The sequence below is a fragment of the Ammospiza nelsoni genome, chromosome 7 (genome assembly GCF_027579445.1).
Source record: "Ammospiza nelsoni isolate bAmmNel1 chromosome 7, bAmmNel1.pri, whole genome shotgun sequence".
Classification (NCBI taxonomy): domain Eukaryota; kingdom Metazoa; phylum Chordata; class Aves; order Passeriformes; family Passerellidae; genus Ammospiza; species Ammospiza nelsoni.
In genome coordinates, this window is record NC_080639.1 from 32,055,461 (window position 1) to 32,073,368 (window position 17,908).

Here is a 17,908-nt window from a genome sequence, read left to right on the forward strand (position 1 = left end):
AAACCTAGTGCTAGTAGCTGGAGAGGCCCCCCGTGTGTCTTTAATCATTTCAAACACTACAGGCAGAGAAAAGCTGATAAATTACAGAAAAAATACTCCACTTTTTCCCTTTTGGTGCTCCACTGAAGCCTCCAGCATGGCCATCCACACTGAATCCCTCCTGGGATTGCAGGGCAGCATTTCAGTGACAGCATGAGCCTGCTCTGCTCCAGCTGGGTAGCAGCAGCAGCTTGCCCAGAGCAGGTCACTCTAAAGACCACGTTTTTTAGGTGGAGGAAAAGCAAAGCTGCTCTGTTCAGCCTGGAGAAGAGGACACTGAGAGAAGACCTCACTGCAGCTATAGCTTCCTTGTGAGGGAAGAGAAGGGGCAGACATTGAACTGCTCTGCGCAGTGACAGGACCCAAGGAACAGCCTGAAGTTGCGCCAGGGGAGGTTTAGGTTGGGTATTAGAAGAAGGTTCTTCCCCCAGGGGCTGGTTGAGGACCAGAACAGGCTGGAAGGAAAGAATTTGTGGAGTGTGGCTACAGGTATTGTTTGCCATTACATGGATTCATCAGGATGAACGCCTTGTTCAAGGAAAGTGCCAACCAAACTCTAAAGCTATAGAGCAGATGCAGCTGGAAAGGAAACAAAGGAGTCATCTGTATCTATAAATTTTCGGTTAGAAAAAAAATCTGTGCAACAAGTACTTTCTGTACAGGTGAGAGTCCTACCTGTGGTACGAGAAAATAATCAGATTCTTCCACAGAATCTCAGACCAATAATAGATAAATAAATACTCCAACCTGGAACAACTTCAGCACACTCAATTCCCCAGAGAACGCAACAGTCTTCCTTACCTTTCACACTAAAAATATGAGCTATGACAGGACTAAGAAATTTCTGATTATGCCCAGAGGGAGACCTCCAGGCATTCAGGACATGCTTCAGCCGCAGAACTCCTGCTAATGACAGTGCTGAAGACATCGCCCCACGGCCTCTGAGGAGGCAGCCAGACATCACCCCATGGCCTCCTCAGGCAGCCAGACATCACCCCATGGCCTCAGAGGAGGCAGCCAGACATCACCCCATGGCCTCCTCAGGCAGCCAGACATCACCCCATGGCCTCAGAGGAGGCAGCCAGACATCGCCCCATGGCCTCCTCAGGCAGCCAGACATCACCCCATGGCCTCAGAGGACGCAGCCAGACATCGCCCCATGGCCTCCTCAGGCAGCCAGACATCGCCCGACACAGCTCTGAGGAGGCAGCCAGACATCGCCCCATGGCCTCTGAGGAGGCAGCCCAGCTCTGGCTGCATTCCTGTGTAACCTCAGTAGGGACACACATCTCTGTGGGCGACACACATCTCTGTGGGCAGCACACATCTCAGAGCCCAGCACTCCATGGAACAGACAGCTGAGCTCCACTGGTGGCTCTCTGCAGAGGGCTGAAGACATTTCTGCTGCAGAAACCAGCAGCAGCCATCTCGTGTCCCACATGGCACACCCGGCCCAGTGCATACACAATGATGGCTCCACCTCAGCATAGGCCCTGCCAAACCTGCTGATTCCTCAGAATTCTGCACAATCCCACCCCTTCTTGTGACACTACCAGCCAATTAGCTGCATAATTAATTCTTCAAAAGCTCCAAGATGCTTTTCCATCTGGGCTTGCCTCTGACCATTTGTTCTGCCTCCCGTCTTACAGTACATTAGCCAGGGCCAAGTCCAGCTGCCCCCCAGAGTCAGATCATGTTGTAATAAGTTAGTTAAACTATATTTTCTTCATGTAGGAAAAGCTCAATCTTCATTGTATATGTTATATTTTATAGCATTATTGTAAGTTAGATTAGCATTATTATCAATATTACTAGATCTTACTGGTTTACAATACATTTACACTTAGTTCATTGGTCCATACATGGTATTTTGTAAATTTTTCAAACTTTTCTATTTTTAGTTAGTTTACATCCTTTTTCTACTGATTCTCATGGGACAGATCATATTGTTTATACAGGTGTACTTCTTCTTCACCCTAGGAATATATTGTTGTGTTAATGAATTCTCATTTTCAAGGTGTTTTCGTATGGGAATTTGTAAGCTATTGTTAGCTTAGCTGAAGTAGCAGGGCCTAATCTATATTTTATAAGACTTTTCTAACATTTTGACCTGTCTGCAACAAGATCATTCACTAAGATTTCAACATGAACTGTGTTTTTTTCACTAACCATTAATAAAAACAATATCAGCTATTCAGGAGCAGAACAAAGTCAAATAAAGAATATTTTCTTAGTTGCCCTGCAAATATTGTACTTTTCTCTTCAGAGATTAAACCACGACTTCTCCAGTTTCAGGGGCAGTGCTAAGTTTATACTGCATGATAACATGTATGCACACATATATATTGTATATACCCAAAGAGTAGATGCCTTTTTGTTCTAAAACATATGGAAAGTCCAGCACAAAAATGGTCTTGCATAGAAGAAATAAATAAGTGGCATATTAAATGAAATAATTAATTTTAGAATTCTTTAAAACCCATTTTTATTTTAAAAATTTGGTTTCAATTCCTACTGTTGCTTTCACCATAATTATGGAAAAATGCAGATATCCATTGACTTGAAAGTTCCTTTGACTTGTAAGTAATATTAGAACTAACTTTGGATTACAGGAAGAAATTAAAATCGAAGCCCTGCATCCACATTGAGACAATTTGGTTGCCAGTTTTCAACAGCTGTTGCTAAGGTAGCAAGTTTGGTTTTCATTCAAGGATTTAAAGTAATTGTTTCTACCTTCTGGTTCACAGATCTGAAAAATTATAGAAATAGCTCCACTTCAGAAATTTACAATTAGTTTTCACCAATTTAAAAACTACTGCAAATCACCCATAAGATCTGTCAATGCAATAGCTTTCAAATGAATACCTGCCTTGGCATTTTCTCTACCACCATTCAGCATCCTCTAAAGTTCTGACAGACAATTTTTTTTCTGAGAGCCACTGATTACGTTATTTTTAGTCACAATGTAAAATCTGCTCTCTCCAGTCCAAACTGAGCAAACATTTTCTTGTCACCTGTGATTTCACTTACAATACTCCTGGGACTCACAGACTTAAACAGATTGTCAGACCATTATTATACCCACTGTTACAGAAGCTGAGCACACCTTCCTGCCCTTTTTCCTTGCCAAAATCTTATTTACTTGAAGCAGATTCCTGCTGAAAATCAAGGTGTAGTTAAGATTATGTGTTTTGTGTGCCAACGCAACAACAGTGCCATCGCTATTTTTCTTTTTTTTTTTTTTGTTTTGCCTTTCACAGAAAAGATAAATTCTCATTTGGGGAAGAAAATATCATCCAGAAGGACTGGGCACACAGTGTTAGACAGGAACAGTTGTTTGCTATACTAAGCTAGAAGTTCTACGATGGCAATCCAAACCTCCTGGCCTCCTCTGTGGCCCAAGAGTCACAGGGCACATGGTGGAGAAAGCCACAGAAATCCTTCAGAGCTCTGTTTGGGAGCAGGAAGGAGGTGGCTTTTCCTGTGCTCTCTACTGACCTGGGGGTGTGATGTCATTTGGCCCATTTTTATCTACAGCTGGAGACTCCTAACTCTGCTGGCACTCAAAGTGCCCAGGGTCAGGACAACAGCGATACTCCCAGCCTTCCTGTGATAAGGCTCTGGAGTATTTCCAAATCAGGAGCTGATTTACTGCTCCACACAGGTGAACTGAACACACAATGTGTACAAAATCACATGGACAAACCACATTTCTAGGAGGCACTTTGTTGGAAAAGGAGCAAAATCAAGGGCTGGTGTCTGCCATTCTTGCCCACAGGAATCAGCTGTGGAAGAAACTGTGATAATGAATAGAACACTCACTCATTGAGAGGCAAGTGAAATGCAGGGTGGCAAACACCCCAAACACTCATCGTGCATTTCACTGCTGGGACTCATTATCCTGCTAATGTCTTCCTTACAGCAGCCATCTCTAAAACCAAAGAGAATTATTATATTTCAGATAATATAAACCACAGGAAACTGGCCTATAAGGCTTTCATAGGTGTGAATTTTAGAAGGTTAGCATATTCTTTAGTGACTTAGTGAGTTACAATTACACAGACCTCTTCCAAAAGCCTTTTTTTTCTCACATCTTACAAATTTTCTATACAGATCACACATGTTATGGGATGACAATTTCAAGGGAAGTTTTATGGGATTGTATTGCAAAGCAGTTTTGTTTCCTATTCCTTTCACCTACAATATATCTGTGGTCTATTTAGATTGTGAGTTCTCACAGACAGGATTGCAGGCTACAAGTGTCTGATCTAGTTTGCAATACAGCTGCTTTGCAAGCCTCCAGGAGTGCATAAGGGCTCTGATCTCTTCTCTGCAGATATTTTTTTTCTTTTGCAGGTCAATCTGTACTGGTACAGAATTTTCAGAGCCATTCAGCTCTGACTTGCTCCAGCTCTTGCCCCACAGAGCACTAAATTATGCAGGTACTGGGCACCATGAGCTACCTGAGCAATGCCTGACAGTAGACAAAAATCTGCCATGTTCCAAAAAACATCACCATTGTAAATGAGGTAGAAATGAAATAATAGATAATAACAAAATTATTATTATAATTGTAAGCAATAAGAACTATATTCACTCTTAAAGGTACCAATTTTCTAAAGGTTGTGATTGACCTGATCAACAATTCTATCAGAGGAAGCTTTCAAACCTTTAGATTATGTTGTAATTAAGGGAGAGGGAAAGTAGCTGTTGATCAGTAGGAGACATGGAGACCTCAAAGCACAGACACCCCAATGTCATACACTACATTTTTTGGTGTCAGTTACAATATGTTAATTTTATTTTTGCAGTAATCAAGCTGCCAGATACAGCAGAAAGAACAGAACACTGAAGCACCACTTTTCTTCTGTCTAGATTAATGCCACTGCATCACAGTAATGTGTTAGCACAATGGGTTCTGAACAACAACAAACAATCTACAAGTCTATTATATTTAATTGCTATTTAGATAGTTTATAAATCTACTGTAAACAATAGCAAGGATGCACTCATAATGCAGCTGTAAGATTATTTACTAATGTCATGACATAAACCAGGCCATGAACTCAGACTATCAGCAACTCCATGGTAACTCTGATGTTTATGTCCTTGATTTCCAATAAATGCAGGGAAGCGTTGCCCTCTTTTGTTTCACCACACATTAATTATGTTGCCTTTCCAATGATATTGGATCATGATGCTCACTAAATTCACACCCTGCCTCATCCAATGACAGCTTACCCAGGAGAGCAAACATAGTGTAATGTGCTATATAAATAAAATCATATATAATATCTGAACTACGACCTACACAGAAAGCTGCTTCATAAATCTGCTGCACAGATCACAGCAAGACTGCCTTGCCCCCAAGCTGATGGTCTGGATCTGCTGCTTCCTGCCGTGGAGCTGCCTGAAGAGCTCTGCTGGCTGCAGCACTGTGCAGAATGTCACTGAGGATTGGGCTGCTCAGCCCTTTGATCTTTGTCTAAGTGATGTGAAGAACAGACTTTTCCAAAACCAGTGCATGCTCAGGAATTCACACTCCTCCTTCCTCACACTTACTGATTGCTTCTGACTAATGAGCCAGCATGGAGCTTATAACGAAATCATAATCTGTCCTTACCATAAAATCTTTTAAAATGATCTCTGGTTATTTCAGGCTCATCTTACACTGATATCAAGCATTCAATTATGCCCAGACTGATCAATCCATAACAAGCTAAACTGAAAAATTTTCAACCTCGTTACTCCAGAAAGAAAAAAGCAATGTTGGGAGACAGAAAAATATCTAATGAAATTGTAAGGGCTTGGTATCAGAGGAGGAATCTTCTGTTTTCTTTGACAAAATGTAAGAAAGTAGCATTACAACTGCAAGAACAAAAGTAAAAAGATACAGAATTGAAAATCCTGAGCTGTAAAGTCATACTTACATTTTCTGCTATTTTTAGGGCGGTGGGCAACACTTGAGAACTTTGTATGAGATACAATAGACCAGGCTGCCTCTGAGCATTTTCTACATGAGAAACCCAAGCAGAGTTGAACACAAAGGTTTGTGCTTTCAGCTGCTATTTCTGTATGGGACATGTGCCTTCATCTCCCCACTGCACACAGGGTGCAAGTTATCTGTTGTCTTTATGATGGGCCAAAACTTTACTGGATGGCATCCACCTGTACAGACCCCACACAGCACATCCAATGCAAGAAACAGTTTGTCTGAAAATATCTCATTAGGAATGAGACAAGGAGGAATGAGGAAATATTGACTAGTTCTTAGAACAGCACATTTGCTTGGGACAGTTTAGCATCTAGAAAACAACACTTGAAAAGAACTATTTGCTTTCCTTCCACACAAAACTTTTCCCTTCTATTTCTATAAATGTGCTGTCACCTACCATAAACAATGAAGACATTCAATGCATTGTTTTCTCTTAGATATCAACAGTACACCTGACTTTTTCATCTTCATTCTCCAGGCCTTGGAGCTGCCAGTGGAGATACATTCCCCACAACTACACATCCACAATCAGTTCTTTGCATTTCACTGTCTGGTCCAGGCTGAGTCAGCATGAAAGCCGAAGTCACTTTAACACAGTGCAGCCAAAGTTTAATCAGCTCTGATCTTTCAGCACAAAGACAGTGGAGAAGTCATAGCCCCATTGTAGGAAAAAATAAACATGCAAGGACATTTATGGGCTGGTGATGATGGAATTTTATGCCTATGTTTTCCAAAGGGACTTGGCTAAAATAGAGAGAAACATCCAGAAGAACTGAACATACCCAAAGTTGTTCAACCTTGCAGAGGAGGACAGTCACTATCACTTCCACTGACAGAAAGATGTTTATATTTCTGATGGATGTTATGTGCTGATTGAGAAAATAGATTGTAACATACAGCAAACATCTATATTTCTAATGGATGTTGTGCTGATTGAGAAAATAGATTGTAACATACAGCAAACAGAACCTATAAATGGAAGAGGTGAATGAAGCCTGCCACAGAGCAAGAGTTTGGTGGAGTTTGTGTCAAGTTGGTTTTGCCACTTCAACCTGTTCCTAGCAGAACTCTGTAGCCACGGGTACCATCACAGAAACTCCAAAGTCTTTCACATGTCTTCTGCAAACACTTTACAAAAGGCAAGTAAAAGTCCTTTTTCAAATTGATTAGAACCTCTGCCATATAACCTGAACCAGAAAGGCATTAGAAACCTTCAAAGTCTTCTGTTTTGACATTTGGATGCCTTCCTCTTTGGAATCTTCCTTTTCCAAAGTGTTAAGGAACATAGAATATAGCTGCTTTCTTAGGGTTTTTTTTTACTTTTTTTTTCTACTTGCCAGATAAAACTGCTGTTTACATTACATTACCAAAAGATGGATATGACAAATTATCCATCCCATTCTGGGGTGCACCTTTTTTTTTTAATCACTAAATATGAAGTGACTACATGATTATATAGTCCAGGGACACAGGTAAGCATACAGTGGTTTTGGGCAGGATTTTGGAGTTATACAGAAATGCAGTCCATAATAAAACCCAATCTTTTCCAACTCCAGTTTAGCTAAGGATTCCATCAAATTTCAACCTCTGCTTCACAGTTTTTATGGGTGTCTATTTCCAAAGAATTTTAGACTTCTGAAATACAATTTTCATGTTTCTGCATTACAGAAAGCACGCATTTTTCACACAAGAAGCACAGCAGCCCTATTTTATGAGCCATTGGACTTGCAGTTAATATTAGCTAACAGATGGAAGTGTGAATATTCAGATATGCTTTGTTACACAGAGACATGTTGAACAATATGATGAGAGGTGCATATTGCTGTTTTCATTGCTCCCCGCAGGCTGCTGCATAGAAAAGTCCTTAGGACTGCTCCTATCAAACATGTGTGTCTATACTTGTTTCTGTGTCTTTGTGGGACTGTATGTAAAGAAATACACATAAATACATACAGATATATAGTTTTATATATATATATATTTATATATATATATATATATACACACACCCACACAAGTAACCATGTGAAAAAAAAAAAATTGAGTTTTAGCACAGTGATATATCAAATTTCCAATATATTTGCTTCTGGATTAAAAAAAATCGCATTACTTGTGTACAGGGCTTCCATACTGACTCAAATATTAGCTGCATGCTAGATCAGTGATAACAGAATAAGAACCAGCAAAAGGAAACATCTTTTATCTCCTCTCTTGATTTATTCACTATAAAGCTGCTGGGCCTTTTACTGTTTCACATGAAAAACAGTGGTAGAGGAATAATGCCCCTATAAAACATACGATTTTCTCATTATTTCTTCACCTCTTTCAGATACAGCCAAGTGGCTATTTCCACAAAGGGCCAGCAATTTCTAACCCTTAATACTCATAATTTTAAACTGCCTTTGATACTAGAACACATTCATTGTATTTCACCAAGCAAATTGATGAAGAAACTTCTTTGCTCAACTTAGCCTTCCCCCATTTATAATGTTCCATTTATAATGTTGTAGTGGTCCCCGGAGCTCACAAAAATTTTATTGAATATATCCAGCCTTCATAAGTAAAACTGTATTTATTCCTCTTTTGCCAAACTGCCTGTGTTTTCTGGCTGCATTCTCCATTCCCCTTTTGTGAGATGGGAAGCTTTCAGACTGAGTATCACTTTTGGAACTAGAGACCATGCATTAAATGCTCCTCCAATCCATACTTAAGTGGAGTAAGCACCCAGAAATTCATAATGGAAATTCACAGTTCAGTAGAATACCTTCAGAGCAACTCATGCTATTTTTTTTCTTTGAAGAATAGTTTGAATCAAATAATTTAAATTAAAAGGCAAAAAATGATATAGATTTTACAATGGTAGTTTGACAAATCCAAGAGGAAAATCCAATGTGTAGCAGCAGCTTAGTAGGAAGAAAGTTTAACTAAGTCTCTTTGGTAACTCCAGTTCTTCTGAGGACTCAGCTGGGTGGGCAATGCTCAACCACAGTTCCCTTCCTTCAGAGAAACATCCTCAGCAGGACAAAGGACCTCCAAATGTGCTTTGAACTACAAAGTTTGGTAACTGAACCCCTCACGCATTTTAAATGAGGTATCATACCTGAGGTTAATGTCACATTGAAGTGTTCTTGTTTATTTCTAGTTTTCAGAATAAATTCCAGCAGACGTTTTGCTCTCAGTTGCACTGCCATTTGCCTCATTAGCATAGTCATTAGAAGGAAAGATGAAATAAAGCCTTGACATTTCCATATGTAATTTTAAGTTACTCATCTAAAATACAGTAAGTCAAAAGAGCAGAAGACTATGCAGATAAAAAAAAAAAAGCAGAAGAAATATATTTATTTAGGACTTACTTCATTAGCATTAATTAAGCTCTTACTTCATTTGCATATGCAAGTGTTCTTGCCAGGAGGGGGTGCCAAGAACCCACAGCACTAATTATGCAAAAAGAAAACACATGGCAAATATTTTACAGAAAGATAAATTACCATGTTTTATAGCAGTTGAACATTACCTTGATAGACCAAACAGTAAATGGAGCTTTCAGCAAGCAATGGCTGTTAAAGCATGTGTTGAGCAAGGTAACTGCCCAAGTACAATCCTGCTAATTCCTCATTTGCTAAAATTAGTCCAGTACTTATCTGAGTACACAGAAAATAACACAACAACAAAGAACTTTACTGCTGCACTATTTGTCTTATCTAAAACAATCTTTGAAAGCCATTGGAAAAAAAGGCTAAACTTTTGACAAAAGGCATCTGTGAGGCAATGTCATGTTAATGCAGTCTGAGAGGTATTTGCGTTTTTGTGGGGCAGTAGGTATTGGTGGGGGGTGAAAGGAAATTGAAGCCCTCAATATGACAAAAGGATAAAGAAATGATGATTGATCACAGAACAAAAGGGCAGAGAGTTCTTGAAATGGCATACTTATTAACAGCAATTAAAGCAGATTTTGCTAGGATGTATTTCTGGTTTTTAGGTAGTTTCAATACAAGGTGAGGTCCGTTTCACTGGATCTTTTTCATTCTTTATGTAAAAGCTTCAGCTTCTAAATCTATTATTTGTGAGTAACATTTTTGTTGTTGTTTTTTTTTGGAAGATGAGGGCAACTTATAGATTTCTAATATTTAAAATACTTTCTAAAAATTGATGAGAACATCCTGAATCCACAATCCAGCTACAGTCACCAAATTGTTCTTAGTGTATACAGCCTAATGGGTAATTCAACTCAATGAAGACCTAAACTAAAACAAAGCATTGTAAAAGCTCATCTTCAGTCTTACCATTTGATAGTGTTATATTTTGTTGGTAGCATCAATATTTATCAAAGCTTCTAAAAATATTTTTCTTTAGTATTCTGGATAGTTTTACTATTTTCTTGATTTTTGTTTGGTTAAAAAATGTATTAATTTATGCATAGACATTCATCTGTATGTCAATAGATCATTATTTATACTGATCCATCCAAACATGTAACTCAAACTCCCCTCAGAATCACGTAATATATCAAAAGAAAAACAAGCTTACTGCAATAAATAACACAAAACATCTATTATAAATACAAAGGCAAGTGATTTGCATGGATGTTCATAGAATAAAGTGAAATAAGGTATTTTATACAACATAAACAACACATACCACCACCAAGGCAGGAAAAAAAACATGTACAACTTTTGAGAAAAAGCTATTTCAAACTGAAGCTTCCAACCATGCTTCACTGGGAGCTAGTTGATGTAGCCCACTCACTAATTGGTCAGAACTATTTGTATAACATGGAGCACTGCAGAAGAACACCAGAGTGTTAATAAACACAAATACAATGCTGCAAACACTGGAGACATCTCCAGCCTGAACTGTGATATCCAGGCTCCTACTGCAGTACATCCCCACAGACAGATCCAGAGCTGTCTCCTCTGTGTCAGATACAAGCCATGTCCGGCACAAACACATGACAACCTTTGCTACAAACTGCTGGAGAAGATAAGGCTCAAGAAGGGAAACCTCTGGATAAAAACCTGGGTATTTCAACAACAGAGACCCCTTAAAAACCTCAAAGCATTCTTCTTCTCAGTAAAGCCTTCCCACCTGGTATGGGATAGCTCTTTCTCAGACAAAAGCAGTGAGGTCTAATCAATAAACTGCAGGCAGAAAAATGCTGATGAAACAAATTAGATCTCTAGTTTGGTTTGTCTTTCCTGGAATTACTTTGATGCTGCAGTGATGGATTCTATGAAGGTGAGATAAAGAGATAATCAACTAATGACTTGCACAACTTCAATCAAACATGAGTAATGTTTGGCAAACAGATGAACAGCTCCCCAACATACTATGACACAGAAATGGTATTTTAGATCTGGCACAGTTCTAGCACAGTTAAAAGGCAGCATTTTAAAAGAGTGTGACCTTGAAAAAAGTTCTGATTTAAAGAACTATGTGACCTTAAGATACATTAATTCATTAGATAAAAGTTTCTTCTCCCCAGTGGCAAACATTTTCAATTTCACCACCAAAATGTCATGAGTCAAGCAGCAGATGTTTCTCTGAGCTTTCCTCTTAATCACTACAAAACCTTCTACTCTAGGTAAATAGCAAGGAACTGAAATAACTTGCAACCACTGTTTTAGCTGGCAAACAATGGTACTGTGGCACAGTCACCTGGCATCTGACAGAAAACTTGCTCTGTTCTTCATAGCCACATGGGGCATGCTCTGGGGCCCATCAGACAGCCCCTGAAATTATCCCTAACAGTAAACTTAAACTGATGCATGCTTTCCACAAGGATGTAAAATACTGCAGATACTTGATTTCTCCTGAGCCATATTCCATCTGTGCAATAAGCAGTTTGTGGCTTCAAACATATTTTCCTTCCTGTTTTTTTTCCCTTCAAATCCTTACATTATCTGTTTGAACATCTTGCCAATTCCTCCTCATTGGACTACTTTAAGATAACCATGTTACTTAGATCTGTAGAACTGGGGACTGGAAACATCTTATTTTACACCATAGCCTATCGAAAATAGTTGATCCAAGTCAATGTGTTATCCCACTACAATTCTGGATTTAATCCAGGATTTTCCAAATAGTTATAGTATAAAGTTGGGAATCTCTGGCTCAGTCAGACATACCTGCACCTCATGTTTCGCATTTTGTGCTACTTTTGCTTACCAGTCCTGGCTATAGTTTTGCTATTCATTTCTGCACCACAGATGAAGGGGGACACTCCTCCTCACTTCAGAGAACTACATACACTCTATCTCTGTGGTGGCACACAGCATATGTCATGGGTACTTCTACATCAAATTTTTGTATATAAAATTAATCTCTTCTCCCACTGTTCTCTGCTTGTTCTTCAGTTGCAAAGAATGGCTCTTGGAGATTATTACCCAGGTTAATACACTATGATTATTTAGAGTAAGTATTTCATTGCTTGTTTTACTCATGAATTATCACTATTTCCACAGAAAAGAGATGTCAGATTTGTTCAGGAAGGTAAATCACTCATAGTGTGTTTGGCAGCACGGGTCTATGAGACTGCAGCTTTGTTGTACCCAGGTACATTCCATTGATAGCTACTGATGGATTTCATCATTGCATCTCTCCCTTTATGCCTTCCTCTGTGTCCTGTTTCACTGCTGTTTGCCTCCTGTAGTATTTTACTAAAACCCACTAATCCAGTGTTCATTCCAATGATGAATTTTATAACAGAACCATTGTGGCAATGGGTTCTCAGCCACACATCTTTCTTTCCTCTGCCTAACCTGCTCTGCTGGACTGAACTCTCTGTCCCGCTTCTGCTCGGGGCAGATGTTCCTTTGGACAGCAGCAACAACCATTACTCACAACACTCTTTATTCATTCATTCTCCTTCTACAGTTTTGGCTTGCTGCTGAAGTGGGAGGGCAATGCAGCAAGGCACTTCTGTCACTTTGGAAACCTCCTTCTGCCACATGAAGAGCTTCAAGAGGACACCCTTCTAATTGGCATTCCTAAAGTCACCTTCAGTGGACTGCTCCTGCAGGTGTACATCTCTATGGCAACACTCAGAGTGCCATGCAGAGTGCACAGAAGATTTTGTGTTCAAAGTTATTATTTCCTAATTCTGCAGTCCATATGGCACCATAAAACCCACAGTAGAGCAGATATTTTTAAAGCATGACATTAACTTTACTAGGGACATTAACAAAGATGAGTAATGTTATCCTCGCTCAAGTATGAATTATGCCAATGTTTTCAAATTTGGATGATTAAGGTTGTACCTAAAATGACCACCTATTTTTTTGCAGTTCTGAGATGTAATAGGAGTCCACCTGTGCCTGTATCTGAAAGAATCCATACATATTTTCAGAATAACATTTTAAGCAAAACCACATAAAGACAGCATTATTCTGATTTATTTTTCTGAGGTTTATGATTGGTAAATCTGACCCTGTTCCTATGAGACATCTCACAAAAAGAAAAAAATATTTTCTCAGTAATCACTGCATTTCATTTTAGTTCTACTTCAGATAACTGATTCTCTGATCAGTACAGACAAATGTGCAGATCCTCTGTCCAGTACAGAGGAATATTACAAACTGAAATTTAATTAAAGTATTTCTTAAATCTGTTCAATTTTGCAAATGCTTCTCCTTTCTACTACAACCTACATGGTTTGCCACATTCCATAATGCTGCCTGGTAAATAACCTATGTATTTATTTCCACTAATCCCGTTGCCAAGGTCTCATTATTAATAAATTAATGTGGTTAATTATTAAAACATACCAAGCATGTTCCAATTACTTTTTCTCACCTGCCTCCACTTCCTTAATGCAAAACATTCTAACCAGAAACATTTTTTACTTTCCAATCATCTTGATGAATGATATAAAGCAACAGGGTACATTCTCTAGACATTCAGCTTACAGCCTCTCTGCATGAGCAAGCTGGATGTGCAAGGAGGCCCTGGGATCATGCCTGGGGGCATTAATGAGCTTATTAGAACACTGTAACAAGGATTATCTGAATTTCTTATGCAGAACTGAAGATTTAATCAGTCTCTTGCCTTCAACAACCAACACAGGTCAGCTTAAAATCATTGCTGTTCTAAATCCCCAATTTTTTTCTTCTTATATTGACTTTGGTTATGATGACTATGGATGATTAATGTTCATTAAAAATGGTAAAACTTCTGGAAAAATATTATGCATGAAACATGGCATCTTGTTTAAATATTATGAATTCAATGCAGCACAGCTGACCTTGGCAGTAATTTTCATACTGAAATGAAAACATCACTTTTCATGAGTCCATCACATCACATTTGGATGCTAAGCTTTTGCTTTTGCCCAACGTTTTCATTGATATTGCACTTAAAAGAAAACTGCCTTTCACCTTTAACGTTCCTTCCCACACAGCAGTAGCCATAAAGATGGTTATCCTAAAAATCACCTGAGTGCATATTTAGATGAAGGTGTGATTCTTTCAACAACTGTACCATCTGCTTATTGGGGTCAGCCTGAAAAAACATATTTTTAATAAAAATAAACAAACAAATAGAGCTCTCCTAAAAGCTGTAACAGGAACACACTAGTATGGTGCAGAAATACATGACAACTTATTTTAAAGCTTTCAGTTTTGTTTTTACCTCAGTCTGTCTGAAGTCCATACATTTTTAATGACTGTGCTTACCAGTTGCTGTCCATGAACACCCCAGGCTGCATACTGTAATACTGAATCCTCTACTTCTGGAGGGTTTAACTCCCAAACTTCCCTTGAAAAAATGGAAACATTTTTACTTGAACACACTGGCATCACCTCATCCATAGAGCCATTGACAGTGACACGGTATGGAAAAAACAATGTGACCTACCTTGTGTGGATGTTATAAATCACATATGAAGCTGTGTAAGAATAATGAAAAACCTGTTAAAAAAAAAAAAAAAGAAGAAGTAAGAATTACAACACAAAATACAGGATTAAATACAGACTACTATGAAGGCAGTCATACTCTTCAACCCCTGTAAACACTGACACTTTTATTACTGAAAGAAGGTTCTACTGAATTAATTATAACCAATAGACCTGAATCAGGTTTTGAAAGCTGTAGGAAGGACACACATACTCACCTGTTAATTTAACCAGCCTCTGTAACAGAACAACTGCACAGAAAATGTCCCAATTAGAAAAATCTGCATTCCCATTAAAAAAAAAAAGCCAACAATGAAAACAACCCCCGCCGTTCTCCAAAAAAAAAAAAAAACCAAACAAAAAACCCCACTGAGAATATACATTAGGGGGAAAAAAACAATTTTTTTTTCTTCATCAAGCTGTGTCAAAATGATTGCACAGGCATCACAGTTATTGTACTTGAAATGCAGACCAACAGGCTCATGGGGTATTTTTCTGACCACCTGCTATGAACAGCCTGAAGGACTCCCAGGTATGGCTCACAGAACAGAAAACCCCTGTACTTAGAGGGACTCTGTTTGCTGTGGCTTTCATTAAATAAGTTTTGGTCTGATTTTGGCTGACTTTCTTTGCTTTTCAGGAAAAGTTTGTTGAGGGTTTTTTGTCATTTTGGATAAAAGAAAGAACTATTTTTCAGTAAACCTTTCTCATACAACAGCAAGTTACCAGAGACTTCTGAACTCAAAACCTGTAGGATTCTCTGAACAGAACAGAAGAGCACTTACAGTGTGTAATGTGATGGACCACCACACCAAAGGGCTCAAATCAAAGCAAACAATTACACATTCTCTCCAGTCAAACATTAGTCTATACACCCATAGTGAATAAAAGACATTTTGCTCTCTTCCAGGATTGAGTGATTGGTTTTCACCTAGCTCATTTTCTGCCTCTATGTCTCGTATCATGAAAGTATTATAATTCCATAGTATTAGTTTTAATATGATTTGAAATTGCTTCATGGTCTTGGAATATGAAATATATTTGCCACTAATTATTACTGAACTAAGCAAAAATCTTTTTAATGCAAATTTCTGTCAGAAAAAAAATGTTAGATAACATCCTCTAGACCTACTGCAGCTTCATGTCTACAGTTACAGCATCTCTGCTTGGCATGTGGAGGATTTCTTTCTGGACAGGCTAATCCCATTTAGACGGGGAGAGCTACAGCTAAAGCCAAAATCGTGACATGGCTATGGAGCTCTTCAGGGAAAATTTTCTGCTCTGGGAACCGTTCAGTGTCTCCTTCAAAGGGAACAGGCAAAGGGGGATCCTACATGGACAGAGCCACTGGAATTTGTCACTATGGCACACAAGAGGGTTTCAGAGGTTGTTATTTTCCCTGGAGGCCATTCAATAACAGAGCCATGTGAAACATCCTTCCACTGACTCCCTTCTCATTATTAGCTCCCTGCCAACACATGCTAAGAATTTAGCATGCCCCACATCTTTGCTGGCTGATACAGCAAGAATCCCACAAAGGTTTCTAAGATTAGTAACCCTACTTTGTGCAACAGCTGAATATCCCTTCTATAAAATTTCCCTTTGGGACAAAAATAATTTCCATTTTCCAAGTCTATTGTGTTTAACGTCAGAACTGTTGCTTCAGTAAGAATCATACATATATTAATAAGTATGCCCCAAACATTGTTATATTTTATATTACAGCTTAAGAGAAACTGTTTTGTCATGTAAGGTACCAGCCTCTTCTGTGAAGTAGAGACAAATGGTTAAATTATGGTGGTTTCTGCACAGGGTGTGCACTGCCAGAGATTACCCAGAGGGGCACCTGCCAGCAGCCAGTTACAAAGAAGAGAAATGGGTTTCTTGCCCTTGTGGGAAAAGGGAAAAATGTATCAAAGATAATGTGTGGAGGCTTGATAAATATTTTGAATAGGAATATTTTAAAAGTAAATTATCAGACAGAATATATTTCAACAAGAAATGCTAAACTAATAAGTAATTCTGGCAGCTTAAACAGAAAATATACTGTAACAAGAACAACACTTCATATATCATGTGGAAACTCTGCTCCTGCCTTGTGTAACATTTCTGTCTAAACATTTATGCAGAAACAATAATAACTGTTGAAAAAAAGTGGAAAGAGCTCCACTTCTAGTGGAGACCAACACTACAGTGAGGTCACTTTCAGACAGGATGCTGACACTTTTTCTAGATTTACTCATATTAGTGTTAGTTCTTAACAGGAACACCATGCATAAATTACAAGTACCAAGCTTCCTAATTCATCCTGCTTGCAAGAGCCACACACTGAAACACAATCACTGTCAACATGAAATCAACAAAAATGGATGTAGAAAATATTTATTTTTCTAGTCTGGCTCTGATAGAAAGTGCTTAGGAAGCTCTTGTAGTTTGTACAAAGGCTCAACCTGCTTGGTTTCTTCTTGCACAAAGCTGGGACACAGCCCTTCCCCAACACCATCACACGTCTGGCACCCCAGGGAGGAGTGACAGCAACCCTCTCAATACCAGGATCAAACCTCCCACACAGCCACCAGCTGTGTCCTCTGTGGAAGAGGCTTGGGGAATTTGGGGAATTATGCCCTGCAACTTCTGAACTGTAGGATGTGCACTAAGCAGAAAAAACCACCAACCTGGTAATTTATTCCAATAACCAGACAAAAGCTCAGGCAGCACTGACCCCTCTCCCAGTGAATTTACAGCTAAGGCTGCCTACTGTGTGCAAGTCAAACCCAAAGTGCAACCATTCATATTCCAAAATGTTTTCAGACATTCCTTGTACGCCACACCTTCTAACTGAGGTCCTATCAAAAGGCTGATATTTAAACATGGACATTGAATTGCTCCAACTGACCAAAATAAGAGATGTGAAACTGAGGAAAAGGGTTTGGTTGTAGTGAAAGTTACTCATCCTCTACAGACAGAGTGAATCAGTTGACTATGG

At 38.9% G+C, this 17,908-nt stretch overlaps 1 protein-coding gene across 2 annotated transcripts in view; it reads right to left on the reverse strand.

Annotated features, from left to right (window-relative positions):
• The window catches only part of DPP10 (dipeptidyl peptidase like 10), a 245,701-nt gene that overhangs the window by 46,821 nt on the left and 180,972 nt on the right, over positions 1-17,908 (reverse strand). Inside the window, exons 6-7 of one of the 2 annotated variants that reach the window (XM_059475955.1) lie at positions 14,885-14,937; positions 14,704-14,785 (exon numbers count right to left, since the gene is read on the reverse strand). The exons of the other annotated variant lie outside the window; for it this stretch is intronic. Of the exons in view, the coding sequence (XP_059331938.1) occupies positions 14,704-14,785; positions 14,885-14,937 (135 nt within the window). The remainder of the gene's footprint in view (positions 1-14,703; positions 14,786-14,884; positions 14,938-17,908) is intronic. 2 annotated transcript variants of the gene reach the window in all.